Source organism: Schistocerca serialis, chromosome 10 (genome assembly GCF_023864345.2).
Source record: "Schistocerca serialis cubense isolate TAMUIC-IGC-003099 chromosome 10, iqSchSeri2.2, whole genome shotgun sequence".
Taxonomy (NCBI): domain Eukaryota; kingdom Metazoa; phylum Arthropoda; class Insecta; order Orthoptera; family Acrididae; genus Schistocerca; species Schistocerca serialis.
Window position 1 is genome coordinate 60,669,247 of NC_064647.1, and position 17,121 is coordinate 60,686,367.

General features: G+C 41.2%; 1 protein-coding gene across 12 annotated transcripts in view; it reads left to right on the forward strand.

Moving 5' to 3' along the window:
- LOC126424754 (zinc finger protein 679-like) overlaps window positions 1–17,121 on the forward strand; it is a 319,807-nt gene that overhangs the window by 12,928 nt on the left and 289,758 nt on the right. For 11 of the 12 annotated variants that reach the window (XM_050087489.1, XM_050087490.1, XM_050087485.1 and 8 more), the window contains exon 2: window positions 2,568–2,630. The exons of the other annotated variant lie outside the window; for it this stretch is intronic. In XM_050087489.1, the coding sequence (XP_049943446.1) occupies window positions 2,568–2,630 (63 nt within the window). The remainder of the gene's footprint in view (window positions 1–2,567; window positions 2,631–17,121) is intronic. 12 annotated transcript variants of the gene reach the window in all.

Sequence of the window (17,121 nt, forward strand, 5' to 3'; positions counted from 1 at the left end):
TCCACACCCCCACCTCCATAAACTGGAGTCGTAGTGATGTCACCGAGCTGTTTCCCTTTTCCCACCATCGTCCTCACTGTAGCACAGCTAGGGGCCACCTCGAGCCCTCAGGTGTGCCTGGCGGACAACAGACTCGAGCGTACCCCTCCTTCCCCGCACCTCTGTGAACCCTGCTGTCTCTGTCACATTACCACTCTGCCACTTATCTGCACCTGTACACAGTGTTTAGGCCCTGCTGGAGTGCCCGTAGCATAGATTTCCAACTACATCACTTGGCACCTTCCTATAGGTCAACAGGAAATGTCACAAACCTCAAAAGTGACAAATCTCTCAGTATTGTTCCATATTCTGGAGCTGTGTGTTTGAAAGTCTGGTAGTCTTACGTACAGTGATTTTAAAATTAATAGGTTGTTTGCTAAAAAATCCTTTAATTTATCAAGTATGGTAGAGAAGCCAGAAATCAAGCAGTCAGGTACACGTGAATGAAACGATTACTTAATATCTGAACTAGATGGAAGGAAGGATACAACTTTCTGCAATACATGGTTCTGCAAAAAATCGTGGTTATCAATGATGAGAAACAAAAGTTACCTGATATCTATTGTATGTTATTTGAAGTGAAGGATAGTGGAGTCTGGTTGTAAGGACCCAAAGCATGTAAATGAATGAACTAAGGAACATGAAGAAAGAAGACTACATTTAGAAAATACTTGTAAATACAAAATGGTTGCAATAATTAACGTTGCTGCTCAGGTTGATTCAGCATACATCGTGTCAAATCAGAAACGTAATCTACATCTGTGTGATTACTCTGCTATTCACAATGTAATGCCTGGCACCATACAAATATCTAAATCAGTTTGCAATTCGTTTTGGTCATTTGATGACTTTAGAAGAAGGTAAATGACAGCATCATCTGCAAACACTCTAATAGGGCAACTCAGATTGTCTCCTATGTCGTTAATATAGATCAGGAACAATAGAGGGCCTATAACACTTCCTTGGGGAACGCCAGATATTACTTCTATTTTACTCAATGACTTTCCATCTATTACTACGAACTGTGACCTTTGACAGGAAATCATGAATCCAGTTGCACAACTGAGGCGATATTCTGTGGGCACGCAGTTTGGTTAGAAGATGCTTGTGAGGAACGGTGTTGAAAGCCATCTGGAAATCTAAAAATATGGAATTAATTTGACATCCCCTGTCGATAGCACTCATTACTTCATGAGTATAAAGAGTTAGTTGTGTTTCACAAGAATGATGTTTTCTGAATCCATGCTGACTGTGTCAATAAATCATTTTCTTTGAGGTAATTCGTAATGTTCAAACACATTATATGTTCCAAAACACTACTGCAAATCGACGTTAGTGATATGGGCCTGTAATTCAGCAGATTACTCCAATTTCCCTCTTTGGGTATTGGTGTGACTTAAGCAATTTTCCAGTCTGTCGGTTCGGAACTTTCCGTGTGCAAGCAGTTGTATATAATTGCTAAATATGGAGCTATTGTATCACCATTCTCTGAAAGCAACCTGACTGGTATACAATCTGGACCGGAGGCTTTGCCTTTATTAAGTGATTTAAGCTGCTTTGCTACACCAAGGATATCTACTTCTATGTTTCTCATCTTGGCAATTGTTCTTGGTCGGAATTCAGGAATATTCTTTGGTGAAGAAGTTTCGGAAAACCGTGTTTAATAACTGTCATCAGTGACTTCACCGTTGTTATCGTGCAGTGGAGGTATTGGTTGCATCTTGTCACTGGTGTGCTTCATGTATGACTACAATATCTTTGGGTTCCCTACCAGATTCTGAGACAGTGTTTCATTGTGGAAATTATTAAAAGCATCTCACATTGAAGTATACACTATATTTTGAACTTCTGCTGGCAATTTCTTGGATTTACTATCCCTTCTAGGAAACCTTGGCAGTGTGTTAGATGACCACTTAAACAGCTCTAGTACTTCCATCTGTTAATATACATCACACATTATACAAAACAAACTTTCAGACTGTGTGTATCAAGTTTACATTAAAGAACTCATTAAAGGCCTTAATGCTGCCCCTTTTGTTTCTGTGCAGTCAGATAAAACAGTAAATATTATGTACAAAAGTCAGTTTGTTGTTATACTGTGTTACATTTTATTGAATTTTTATCTGGGACCTCCCAATGAAAACGAGCATTAGCCACCACTGCGTGAAAGTATTATCCCATTGACTGTGCGAAACTGACACATTGCCAACCTATGAACAGTAGAGAAACGGCACCATAACTGCCACTGTCCCTGTCTCCAGATATAAATGTATAAAATAATCTAGAAGTAATTACCATAATAAGTAATTAGGTACTAGTCACAGCTGTTAGTATACTTTGTAGGAGGTGTAAACTGTGATTGATTAAGTGTGTTAATTAACCTGGCTCATTTCACATCCATGATGTCTTCCTTTATGACAGGATTTACAGAAGACAGTGTGTGAACAAATGGATGAATCTTTATTTGTGCTCACACCTGGTCTTCCCTCCGGTTTTGCTCATTTGTCAGATCTGTTCTTTTCTTACAGGAATCCACAGGAGAGTTAGAGGCAGTCACAATGTGTGGTGAAATCGACATCAAAGAGGAATCAGTAAGTAATATTAATGGAAATACCCGTTGCAGATTCTCATTGGTGTATTTCTTTTTGCATAGCCGTTGTGGCAATACAATTAAGTCAGTACCTTGGGTGAAAACACACACACACATATTTATATCACCACGTGGGTCCCTTTTGTTCCTGTTACCTTCTGTCATCTGTTCTCTGTTGCTGTGTTGTGTCCTGTATCTGTTTTCTCTCTTTCTTAATGGCCGTCTGTATCTCTCCATGAGGTTTCTATCTCCACAATTGTTACACACATTTATTACCACCTCTCAGTAGTTCATGTGTGCCAAGCTGTGTAGCAGGCTATAGTTCTGGTTGCAGCTTTTTTGCCTGCAGCACGTATTATCCATCTGCCAGTCTGACAGCCAGATTACAGTTTAACTTTTTTTAACCATTAAGTCACCTCATTTTACTCCCAAACCCTTCCACTCCTCTTTCATAGATTGTTTCTGTCATTATGTCTTGTGATACGAGGGTAATCCCGAAAGTAAGGTCTCCTATTTTTTTATAAGTACATAGACCTGTTTATTTCTACAATGGTTTTCATCAGTTTACAACTTGAACATTTAGCTATTTTTTGACATAATCACCATTTCTGTCGATGCATCTTTGTAGACGCTGTGGCAGTTTTTGTGTGTCCATGTCATACCAGCTCGCTGCCATGCTGTTCAGAAACTTATGAACCTCTTCTTTCACTTCGTCTTCAGAGCTGAATCGCTGTGACCACAATTAACGCTGACAGGTACTGTGAGACACTGAAAAAACTCAAACGGGCATTTGAGTACCGGAGAAGGAGAATGTCGAGCAAGGGCATATACATTCCCCACGACAACGCTAGCCCACACATTGCTCGGCAAACCGTTGCTCTCCTGCAAGAGTTCCAGTGGAACTTCGAGCAAGGGCATATACATTCCCCACGACAACGCTCACCCACAGATTGTTAGGCAAACCGTTGCTCTCCTGCAAGAGTTTCAGTGGAACATAATTACCCATCCACCCTATGGTCCTGACTTGGCGCCCAGTGACTATCACCTGTTGCCTAGGTTAAAAGAAAATTCGTCCGGAAAGTGATTCAGCTCTGACGACGAGGTGAAAGAAGAGGTTCATAGCTTTCTGAACAGCATGGCAGCGAGCTGGTATGACATAGGCATACAAAAACTGCCACAGCATCTACAAAAATGCATCAACAGAAATGGTGATTGTGTCGAAAAATAGCTAAATGTTCAAGCTGTAAACTGATGTGAACAATTGTAGAAATAAACAGGTCTATGTACTTATAAAAAAAATAGTAGACCTTAATTTTGTGATCACCCTCATATATGTTGTTGTTTCTTTTCTTCCATGAGTTGTCATGTCCATAGTGAGAGTAACTAAACTAAAGACAGAGATTTGGTGTGGCAGAAGCAGCCACAAAGGGACCACACGGACAGGTCAGGGAGGCAAGCAGACAAGTTCACATGTAAAATAATTTTTGTGACAGAATTAATGAGAGAATGTCCTTTAGATGACAAAGGAATGAATGATGTGACAGAATCAACAAGGCAAGATGCTTAGGAAGTAAAGACATTAGTGATGTGTCAGAATTAATTAAGCAAAGTCCTCAAACAAAAAAGATAAATAATTGGAACATGGAGCGGTATAGCTGTGAGTCAGAAAGAGCGAGAGCTCCTAGTGCGGAATATGCTACCACATGAGGATTATAATATATATTTAAACCATATATGGAAATGCTCCCTATCATCTCCACTCATCCCCAGAAATGTATGTGAAGAAGAGGATAGCGGAGTAGCCAGTGAGACAGTGAGAAACCCCTCAACATTAAGGACAGGTTCTCATTCAAATGAGCAAAAAATAGGCAAAGTGGAATATTTTTTTGAGACAAAGACATACAAAGGATCTGTTTGGGGATTATGAGTGATCATACTTTGAACTTCATTTTAGATTTTCTATACAAAAAGAAATGACGCCTGTAATTATGATTTGATCAAGGGCCTGTGAATTTGAAGCACACAGACTGTGTGCAGTTTAACTCCTCCGGAGTTATCTGAAATAAAAAAAAGGATAACATCAGTCGGTATTACATTAAATTTATTGGAGCTTATGCCTGACCACAATGATATAACCTTAAACTTAACAATAGCATGCTAACTCGAACTTTGTTTTCAATTTTTGGGTTTTTCGCACTCTTTGTGGCTTTACAAAAAATGGTTAATATTAACAAATTTCATTTATTTTAGGTATTACCTGCCAAGAAAAATGTTTAATTTTCGAGTGTCAAAGGTAGAACTTAATAGGTAGACCCATTTTTGTTTTATCGTGCACACACTTCTGCAAAATCATTTTTTGAGAAAAACCTGTTTAAAGTTTAGGGAGAACTTTTATGTATATTATGAGTTCAGATTTCATAATAACTGTGTGTTGTTGTATATTTTTGATGTGGCTGAACACAGATCTGAAGCTAGATTTTCAAAATTCAAAATGGCTAATGCAGTACATTGGACCAAAAATTATGCTTTGACCAATTTTGACGAAAAAAAAGAAAAAATTGTTTTCCTTATGTTTAGTATGCAATTCCAGGACTGTGTATCAACCCTTCCTCTTACTCGAATTGTTGATAGAGAACAATTACCTTATTTTTCTTGGTGAGAAAAGTCGATCTGGCCGAGCTGGATATGGTGCGTTCGGCAGCCTACACAAGTTGTTCGTCAGATTTTTCGGCGACTGTGTTTGCGTGCATACTGGAGCAATGTAAATCATTTTTTAAACGTACGCCACAACACAACAAGTTTTCTACCTGATCCGGGTGTCTCAGGCTGAGAGCATCCCACAGTGGCCGTGACACTGCTTCAAACAATGAGTTGTAGAAATTTTGTAATGCCTGGATTAAAAAACCTTTTCATCCCAACATTCTAGACATGTAACCTTTAAAAACTGAAATAAAAAAATCGATTTTTGACAGCTTTGAATGAGAACCTGGCCTTAAGTCATGGCAGGGACAGGTGGGGTCAAAGGGGACAGTGAAACAAAACTTTAAAGCTGAGCATCCGGAGGCAGACAGTAACAAGTCAGTAGGCGGTTGGTAATAGAGTTAGACATTGGAGGCAGTTGCAGGCGGATGGATACAGCTGGAGCTACAGGCTGGAGTGGCTGGTTAGAAGTTAGTTTCAGGGCCCTAGTACCCTTAGATTTTATATCAGGGTTTCATTAATCAGACATATTGGTGACAAACAGTCCCTGTCTCGATAGAAGAACCTGGGTACCAATGTGGAGGCACCTCAGTTAGGGAAGTCATTCCTGTGATTAAGATTTTTAATAAAACTTAGACTGTTATTGTATCTTCCAGTTGATTATTCCCTTGTCGTTCTCCAGTCCTGTATATTCACCTCAAAGAAATTTAAGTCAGATAAGAAAGTCTCACTCTCACTTTGATCAACCGACTGAATTTCCTTTAGCACAAACCCCCGTTCTTCAATCCCTTGCAAAATCCACACGTGGCATACGACAGAGGCATGCAGAAGAACTCCTGTGATATTTTGGAGCTAGGAGAGAGGTAATGGTGGAACTGAAGCTGTTAGGGCAGTTCACGGGTCCTGCTTGGATAGCTCAGTTGCTGCTGCTGCTGCCAGCGGTGGGCAACTACACTCTGACAAATTGTTTGATGCAGCTGTCTGTACTAGTTTATCTGGTTCAAACCCCTACTCCAACCTACATCCATTTGAACCTGCTTACTGTATTCATCCCTTTGCCTGTCTGTAAAATTTTTAACCCCCCACCAATGCCCCACACCCCAGACTCTCTTCCTTCCATTACCGAATTCACAATTCCTTGATGGCTCGTGACGTGCCCTATCAAACGATCAATTTTTCCCAGTCAAGATGCTCCACGATTTTTCTTTTTCCCATACCTCCTCATTAGTGACTTGATCTACCCACCAGATCTTCAGCATTCTTCAGTAGCACCACATTTCCAAAGATTCAGTTTCCTTCTTATCAACTGCTGATTGTCCAAGTTTCACTTTTGTACAAGGTTACACTCCAGATATGTACCATCTGAAAAGGCTTCCTTACGGTTAAAGTTGCATTACATGTTAACAAATTCCTCTTTTTCAGCAATGCTTGTCTTGCTGTAGCCAGTTTGCATTTCATATTGTCTCTACTCTGACCATTGTCTGTTCTTTTGCTGGCAAAGTAACAAAACTCATCTACTAATTTAAGTGTCTCATTTCCTAATCTAATTCTCTCAGCATCACTTGATTTAATATACCGAGCGAGGTGGCGCAGTGGTTAGCACACTGGACTCGCATTCGGGAGGACGACGGTTCAATCCCGTCTCCAGCCATCCTGATTTAGGTTTTCCGTGATTTCCCTAAATCGTTTCAGGCACATGCCGGGATGGTTCCTTTGAAAGGGCACGGCCGATTTCCTTCCCAATCCTTCCCTAACCCGAGCTTGCGCTCCGTCTCTAATGACCTGGTTGTCGACGGGACATTAAACACTCACCGCCACCGCCACTTGATTTAATATGACTGTTTATCATTACACTTGTCTTACCTCTTTGATGCTCATCGTGTAACGTCCTTTCAAGCAGGGTGCGATTTGTGCTTTTACAAGTGGGGGGGGGGGGGATGTCTTAGGGGGTTAGTAGAATTATATATGTTACTAGCTTGGACCATGGCGTGGTTAAACAGCTATTTATAAATAGATGTTAATGCCGAAACTCACTATTCACGCGTATGCACTATCAGAAAAGCCATCCCTTGTTATATCTCTAAAAAGTACATTATAGGTAAAGGTTATTTACAAAATCATCTACATACAGGTATACGAGGGGAATTCAAAAAGTCGAGGCACTTTTGTGAAAAGCTGTACTTACTCTGATGACAGAAAACTGAAACATATTAATAGTAAGACTTATTAAAAACTGTCAGTGTTTGGCTCCACAAATTTAAATTATATGTAAAGTTTTACTTCAGTGCGTGGGAAATAAACATCCCAGGTTGGGATGCATAAACTAAAACCAGAGGAGGGGATGGTCTGATGCAGAGGGGGGGAAATCCCCCCCTGCAAATCGCACACTGCTTTCAAGACACTACCCACTCACTTAGCTGCTCTTCTGACTCCTTTGCTGTCTTTGACAGAATTATAATATCATCAGCAAACCTCAGAAGTTTTTATTTCTTCACCCCAAACTTTAGTTGCCTTTCCTTTACTGCTTGCTCAACGAACAGGTTGAATTATCCGTTTATTCCCTTTTCAACTGCTGCCTCCCCCCGCCCCCCTTTCATGTCTGGTATCTGTACATGTTGGAGATAATATTTTTTCCCTGTATTTAATTCCTTCTGTCTTCAGAATTTGAAACAGAGTATTCCAGTAAACATTGTCAAAAGCTCTGTCTTTATCTACAAATGCTATAAATGTAGAACTGTCTTTAACTTATTTTGTAGTTAAGTCTTAGGGACATGTTTCACAGTGAGTGATACGACTGTATAATTATGTACAGTATACACTCAAGGACTAAGTTTTCTTTGAAAATTAATGTATTTTTGGATTTAATAAAGTATATCCTCTATGTTTTAAAATTGTATCCTTCAGTTTAATAAAGTACAGTACACTATATCCCCTACGTTTTCAAAATATATAAAATTCTTGATTGAGCACATCCATGAATCCTTATAGTGGCTCCAACACTGCGGCAAGGAGGTGATCTTTTGTGGGGTACCTGGCCACATCAGGATGCAGGGAAATGGCATGGCCAACAGAGCAGCCAAGGAAGCATATCGGGATATTGTTGTCTGTCAATGTTCCTTGCCCTTTCACACCGTCATCTCATTTTCCGATAGATGCATCATGTGTCAGTGGGAGACTGAATGGTTGCAGTTGACAGAAAACAAACTGCGGTCGCTCAAATCGACCATACAAGCATGGTGGACTTCCTGTCAGCCTCACCACTGGAGGCAGGTTCTCCTTACCAGACTGCGTACCAAACATAGCCCTTTAACACATGGTTTCCTCCTCTGGTGGGAGGATCGACCATTCTGTGAAGTTTGTGGTGTGCCACTTTCAGTTCAGAATGTTTTGGCAACATGTGTCCTATACACTGATATCAGGGCAACCTCAGCCTCGATGGAGATCTGCCCCCCATCCTCGCCAATACTGATTCCGGTGTTAGAGAGTGGTGAAATTTTACGAACTGACAGGCCTCATCCCTAAATTGGTGGAGAAGGGAGGCAGACTTTAATACATTATAAACTGTTCCGCATGTGCGGACAGCCTTCGTCTCCACCCATGAGATTGGCATACTGACTTTTCGTCAGGGTGCTGATGACCATGATGTTGAGTCTCCCTCACCTCAAATCATCATCATCTTCACCGTCATCATAATTACCACTTTATCTGACTTCAACCTATGCAGTTTATTTTTAAATTCTCTAACTTACATACCCTATTAAGGGATCGTACATTCCACACTCTGACCTGTAGATCATCATTTATGTTTTTCCTGATGGTGACAACCTCCTGACAATTATGTCCCCAGACATCTGTACCACCGAAGTACACACATCACAGCAAGGTTCATAGTTCAAGTGGGGGGGAGGGGGGGGCGCAGTTGTGTTTCATATGATGTCTAAGGACCAATATTGCCTACAACATACCAAATAATGATATTTTCTGTGTAACGACAACAGCAGCATCAATTTGTTTTTATTAACTGCTTATTACATCATTTTAGCAAAGAATGTAAGAAATTGCAAGTAAGAAAATATATCATTTTAAAGCAGGGAAATGCATTCTCATGTAATATGCATTCATTATCAGTATTTCACTTAGTACTGTGGTTTTGAACACAGACCTTCAGACTATTGATATGCACTATGGGGAGAGTGGTAATACCCCCCCCCCCCCCCCCCCTTACTCCATTTGGAAATTTCAGTCTTTGTGTTATTTTTTTAGTCGTGTTTCTTGTTTTGTCAGCCACAGGTATGGTTAATATTGCTGCCTCTGAGTCTGCAAGCCTATCCATATGGACAGTAACTGAAAAGTATACTGCATTAACCTAACTTGCCTTGCCATTTGTGAGACACTTAGTTTTCGTGCTACATTCTTCTCTGAAAGTTAGCTGAGAAGGTGGGAGATAAGTTACATCTGAATATAAACACTTCTATTAAAATGTTCCTTTGAGGGGGAGGGGTGGCACCATGAGCCCCCCCACCCCCCCTTCCACCATTTTGACCCCCAACTGCTTGTAACATTCTACCCCCTCGCCCCTCGCCTGCCCCCATAGTAAGCCTAACTTAGGGTTACATCATTTACTGAACACAAATAATGTTTCGCAAAGTACTAACCAGCCCAGCAATGATGGAAACTGTAAGTTTCTGGATTTGTAGCACTATACACACAGTAAACAGTTCCAGCATTCAGAGTTCAAGCTAGAGGTGAGTTGTATAACAGCAGCTAAGGAAGAGATTGTCACTGGATGCCCTTATATTTACCTTGTAGGAAGCTCTTGTGAGCAGCCTGCAATATTGTCTACGTTCTGTCACATTCACCATCACTGGAAAAGTGCAACATTTGCAGATTCACTAAGGATATTACCCTCCCCCCCCCCCCCCCCCTTTCCCCTGCAAGGTCATTGATGTAAATATTCATATGACATGGAACCATCCTACAGCTCACAGAGTAAATTCCTTTCGCTTTTTGTTTTTTTGCCCATTTCTCTGATCTTCAAATTGTTTTCCACATGTCCTTTACAGCTGCCTGAAATATTTATTTCCCTATATCCCTCTTCAGTTTCACATGTTTATGTTGCTTCTTTCCACCTCTAGCATATACCATCTAGTATTTCCCTTGGGTGTTTACCCCTACTTGCTATTCCCTCAGGTTGTTCACATTAGTCTTTCTCTCCCAAAGCAACATTCCGTCCGAAATGAAATCGTGCTCCATCTGGCAGTCCACATAAGCATTTCTGTTCCAGCTTCATATCACATGATGCATAACCCATGGAAAAATCCCCCTTCCCTCCCCCCCTTTCTAAGTCCGCTCGTCATCCATAGATACCACCTGTCCTTTTACAATGACCTCCAGATCTTCAGATTTTGCAAATTTTAGACCTACTGTGCCAGTGGAGTGCAGTTGGCTGGTATGATAAAGGCACACACGTGTGTGTTTGGGGGCTGGGGGAGGGGGAGGGGGGCTTATTATCAACCACAAATGTCATTAAAGATTCTTACAAGGACTTCTGCTACATGTTCAGTTATGAACTTTACATTACACAAGGTGTGGCAATAAAGAAACCAGACTCATTCTCTAACTCTTTATTGAGAAAACGTATGCAACTGATATGTTGTCCCCTTCCCGATCCCCACACCACTCATGCGAATTTTCCATTGTCGGAAGCAGTGCTGTGAGTGTGCTGTTTGGGGCTTTCCCGGTGCTGCATCTGCTTGATAAGTTCCCAGGAATTACGCCGGATAATATTGTAGAAACCGCACAATATTTCAGCGAGACAAATGCCCGCCGTCTTCAGGTGCTACTGTCGCGTCGCTGAGAAGCTCGCAAATTTATATGCTGGCTTTCTAGATTTAGCAGACGGACTGTGTTTAATCTCACAGATAAACCACTGAGTGATGCTGCAATGTCAGTGTTAGAAAAGGGACTTAATATTGCGCCTACTCCCAAGACCTTGCCCATCAAGGAGTTCATCAGTGCCGTTGAACAAGGTGTTTTAAGACTTCCGAATGATGCTGCAGAAGAAATAAGGCGAGAGGTTTGCAGATCAATAACCAGGATGCCTGCACCCAAGCAGAACGTTACCATTGAAGAAAGAAGAGCGCTCCGTTCCTTAAAAGAAGACAATGATGTAGTAATTTTACCAACTGACAAGGGTAACTGCACTGTTCTTCTGTCTGCTACATCTTATTTTGGCAAGATGATAGACTTACTACAGGATACAGCGTATCGTCTTCTCCAGAAAGATCCGACGGATGCCGCCGCCTCAGATCCAACCAACTTCCTGACCATTTGAAGAAGAATTTAAGAGAACGAGCACCAGTTCTGCCACGACTTAATGGTCTGCCAAAGATACATAAGGAAAATGTTCCGTTTCGCCCTATCGTCAGTAATATAGGTGCCCCAACATAGCACCTAGCTAAACATCTGGCTTCTCTTCTGAGTCCCATGACGGGGAAATGTGAACACCATATTCGAAACTCAGAATATTTTATACGGCGACTGAATAACCTGCGCCTTGAATCTACCGACTTACTTGTGAGTTTTGATGTGGTTTCTTTGTTCACACGAGTGCCTCTGATGGACTCATTACAAATCATAGGAGCTAAGCTGGAAGAGGACATATTACACCTTTTCAAACACGTGTTTACCTCGACTTACTTTTTATTCAACAACCAGTATTTTGAGCAGACTGACGGTGTTGCTATGGGTAGCCCTCTGTGTAGCCCTCTGTCTCCCATAGTAGCTAATCTTTTTATGGAAGATTTTGGGGACAAAGCACTTCAGACGGCGGTTTTGAAACCCAAATGTTTTTAGAGATATGTAGATGATATGTTTGTGGTATGGCCGCATGGGACAGCAATGCTTCCTTCTTTCTGGAACATCTGAACTCCCCCCATCCAAGCACCTGTTTCACCATGGAGGTAGGGAAAGATGGTGAGCTTCCGTTTCTGGATGTTTTGGTTCGTAGAAAAGGAGATGGCTCCTTGGGTCACAGTGTGTTCCGGAAGCCTACGCACACAGACTAGTATTTACAAGCTGCGAGCTGTCATCATCCCTGACAGCGCAGTGGTGTATTACGGACGCTAGTGCATAGGGATAGAGCCATCTCAGATCAGGACAGCTTATCGGCAGAGCTTAGCCATCTCCGCTCTGTGTTTGCCCAGAATGGGTACTCCGAGAAGCAGATCCGGAACGCATTTCGACCAGCACACTCCAAACCTCAAGAACAGCCTCAAGAAGCAGAGAACACCATGGGGTTGGTTTTTCTACCGTATGTTGGTGGCGTGTCTTTTAAAGATGGACAGAATTTTCAAGAAATACTGGATTAAATGTGTTTTCCAGCCTCCAGCACAAGTTAAATCAATGCTGGGCTCTGTTAAAGACAACCTCGGCTTGAGGAGACCAGGAATATATAAAATCCCGTGCCAATGTGGGAAGTCTTATATTGGCCAGACGTGTCGTACGGTCAAAGACAGATGCGACGAACATAAACGTCACATGAGGTTGGGTCAGCCAGAGAAATCTGCGGTTGCTGAACACTGCCTTGACACGGGACATGGCATGGCACAGATTACCAACCCCACTGAGTCAACACAGATGGGAAGCCTGAGCGCAGATGCTTAAATCACGCGCCAACACCTCGTGCGCGCAAACAGGGTCTATTGCTCCCGGCCGCATTTTCCCACGCCGCGGCGCGCTTCCGCAGACCGCGACCCGTTTCTCCAGCAGAGGGCTCTGGTATTCGACGCTGTCTACAATTGGTCTTCGATGACTTTATGCCCCGCTGGCAACTGCGCTGTTCTAGGAAGCCAACATATAAATTTGTGAGCTTCTCAGCGACGCGACAGTAGCACCTGAAGATGGCGGGCAGTTGTCTCGCTGAAATATTGTGCGGTTTCTACAATATTATCCAACGTAATTCCCGGGAACCTATCAAGCAGTGCTGTAAGTCTTTTTGTGTTATGCTGTTTGAGGAAGCTCATCACTTTTTCCTTCACTGCGCCCAGGGTTCTCTTGAGCCAAGATTTCAGTTTTGGGAAGAGGGAGAAGTCACACAGTTCTAGATCAGGTGTATACGGTGGCTGTTCCATCACTGGAATGTTGTTTTTTGCCAAAAACTTCTTCACAATTCGTCTTTGTCCACAGATTTGTTCTCCTTTGTCGCACACATTTGTGGAAGGTCTCAGAACAATTACATAATAAACTTGATTGACAGTCTGACCTTCAGGCACCCAATCAGTGTGGAAAGCCCTTCAAGTATTGAAGAAAACAATCATTGCTTTGAATTATGATTTTCTCGTGCACGCTTTCTTCTTCCTAGGAGATTGAGGGCTCTTCCAATGGGTAGATTGTCGCTTAGTCTTTGGGTCATATTGGAATATCCATATTTCATTATCTGTAAGTACTTTGCTGATCCAATCTGGATCATTTTCAATGTTTTCAAGAGCACCACCACAGCAGTCTACTTGATGTTGCTTTTGGTCATTTGTGAGGATTCTTGGCACCACTTTCTGTGTTGTGCCCAGATCATCGTGCAAAATGTGTCTAACAGTTTTCTTATTGATGCAGTCAAGCTCTGAAATTGCTCGAATGCTCAAACAGTGGTCTTCTTGAACAATTCTACTGACCTTGTCCACATTCTCTTCGGTTTTCAAAGTGGAAGGATGGCCCAAGTTTGGATTGCCTTCAGTATCTTCCCTACTGTCCTTCAACCTCCTAACCCGTGTGAAAACTTACTTACTAGACAGACACTGATCATCATGAACTTGTTTCAACAAATTATAAGTTGCTCCGGTGGATTTACCAAGTTTTTGGAGAAATTTGATGTTAACAGGTTGTTTCACTTTAGAGAATAGCAAAATGCCACTGGAGCTCAGGCATACCACCCGTTTCTGAGAAGGCTTAAAACGAGACTAATCAACACAGTGGCGAGAAATTTTGTATGTGTGTCAGCAAGAGTCCCAAGTTTATTCCCCCACTCTTCTCATCAGCAACAAAGCCAGAAATGCACACAGCAACCACTCCAATTTCTTTATTGCCTTACCTTGTTTTCTAATTTCCCACTTCTACAGAATAAATAATTTTTTCGCATTTGACATTTGGGCCAATAAAATAAAAAATAATAACTACGGGCAAAACTGGCAGGGCTCCCTTGTAAACCATTCATGTAAGTAAAGAACGTGAGTGAGTCAGGCATCAACCTATCAGAGACACAATATTTAATTATTCCTCTTTCAAAATGTAGTTTTATTTCATGGGCAACATTTGTTCATATTTTCTGTTGATAAGATATTACTTCATCCATCCAAGGGAGTTGGTCTCAACACTGTGAGTTTTTCAATTCCCAAGTAGAATTTAATGAACGAAGGCCTTATTAAGTTACAGAAAATACTAGCAGAATAATTTTTCTTGGTGATGCTGCTGCTACTGATGATGATTTCATTAGTGTTTAGTACAATGCTTCAGTATAACTTGCAATAAATGGCAGTTCAAAAAACTAAATAGCATTCATGTCTGAGAAGCTCATGTATCATGCAGTTGATTTAAGAACTATAATAGCAACAGACTCTCATAGCTTTGACATCATCACAATTGACACAGTATAAAATTGAAGTGTGCACTAACAATTACTACATACAACTGCTAGCTATTGTTGGAAACATTTGCTGTCAGGTTTTCGATTTTGAAGTCTGGACAACCCAATAGATCCAGAAATTAAGAGTATGCAATTGTTTAAAAACTGGAACAATAATATATTCATGAAAAATTAACAATTTCAAATATGTACGTACATCAAACACTATTTTTCTGTGTAGTCACCTTTTGCCTCTTTTAACCCATATTTGACCGTACTCTGGACCCCACCATCAGTAGAAAACAAATTTGGAGATATGAAAAGATGATAATCAGAAGGTGCCAGGTCAGAGCTGTGAGTGCGATGATTGGTGTAGTCCCAACGAAATGAATGCAAGAGTTGCTTTTTGGCACGTGATGGTGGAGATTTGCTATGTCACCCAACAAGCACACTCTCCTCTATAATATCTTCCTTGTGTTGTTCTGTGTCACCCTCTGCAGTTTTTTAAGTGTTTTGAGGTACTGCACAGAATTAACTTTTCCCCTCCCTGGAGCAAAAATTTAATGAGGAGAACCCCTTTACAGTCCCCAAAATACAGTGTCTAAGATTTTTTGGGCCAAAACACAGTTCTGAATTTTATTGAAGATTGATAATGAGTATTTATTTATTTATTTATTGTGTCCATGACATAGATAATACAAATTAATAACAAAATTATGCCGGGCACTGCTGATTTTCTCTTAAATGGACCACAAGCTCCACAATTCTGCTGTCTCGATGGCCTTATCACGTGCTGCATATAGATCTTCCGTGCTGCAAGGAATGGGGAGATTTCTGCAGGCCAGGCTGACCTTCAGTCACAAAGCCCCCTTTCTCGAGGTTCACCTTGCATCGTGACGCTTCTGTCCTCAATCAATTTAGTGCTTCTGTGTCACATATGACAGATGAAAGTCCGCAGCAGGTTTCTTCTTTGATGTTCTCCTCAACACTTTTGATTAACAAATTTCGCCGTAGTTCTGTTTGGCGAGTTCCAGATGCTGATGTAGTGCAAAGGAGCCCCTTCTTGACCTTAGCCCAAGTTTTTGTGGTTCATATCCAGACAGTGGGTGTCTAGGATTGAGTTCCTGCTTCCTTTTCTCCATTTCTGTGACCATTCTTCTGCAGATGTCAGGTGGCACTATGCCCATAATTTTATAACTTTTGGTGGCAAAACCAGTCATATTGCGTTCATTCTCATTTCACGCCATCTCCACCTGTTTGGCATACTGTGATTTTGTCAGCTGTAAGGCACCACGGACTATAAGACACACCTTAATTTTTAAGCAATTAAAAATTTCTTTTTACTATTTTTGTTATTAGATTACAAAGCCAGACCAACAAAATTTCTTAGTTTATAAAACTGAACTGACCATTAAAATCCCTGAAAAGCATCACCTGAATTAACTTTGTTCTTAATCTTCTTCTTCCTCTTCATCATCATTGTTATCCTCTTCATAAGTAAGATGGTCTTCACTCCCATTGAGGGCATTACTTACGCCGCATTTCTTGGAAGATTTGACTGTATTGTCTTCTCTCACTCTCAAGCAGGGATATTTTATCCATTGATACACTTGTTTGATTGTAGGTCATTTTAAAACTCCCTTTGGTGTGAATTCATGTTGGGTTTCATCCATCATCCATTTGTTCCATTCCTCTCTCATATACACTTTAAGTGGTTTATTTATTGAGAGATATCACGGGTTTGCAATTGTGAAGTAAGGCCTCCCAGAATAACAGCAAGTATTTCCCTGTTTCAATTTCCCTTTCACAGAATTGTTCAAATGACTACTAAATTGGTCTAGCGCAAGAAGAGACTTCTTCTTCAGTAAAGCACCTTTCCTTCTCTCCCACACTCTGTGAATCTATAATTTCATGCCAGCCTCGTCCATCCAGCCCTTGTCATGTATGTGAACACCACCACCTGGCAGTATTTCAGAAGGTTTTGGCTTTGTTTTGCAATTTAAAATGATCAGTGGATTAAGTTAAGCACAGCCAGTACAACACAAAAGGACAACAATGTAGTGCATTTTTTCATGTCCACTTGTTTTTATAGTTAGAGTTTTATCACCTTTCCTGGCTACTTTTATGTTACTTGGCACATCAAATGTCAAAGGAGTTTCACCCATATTCGCTTTTT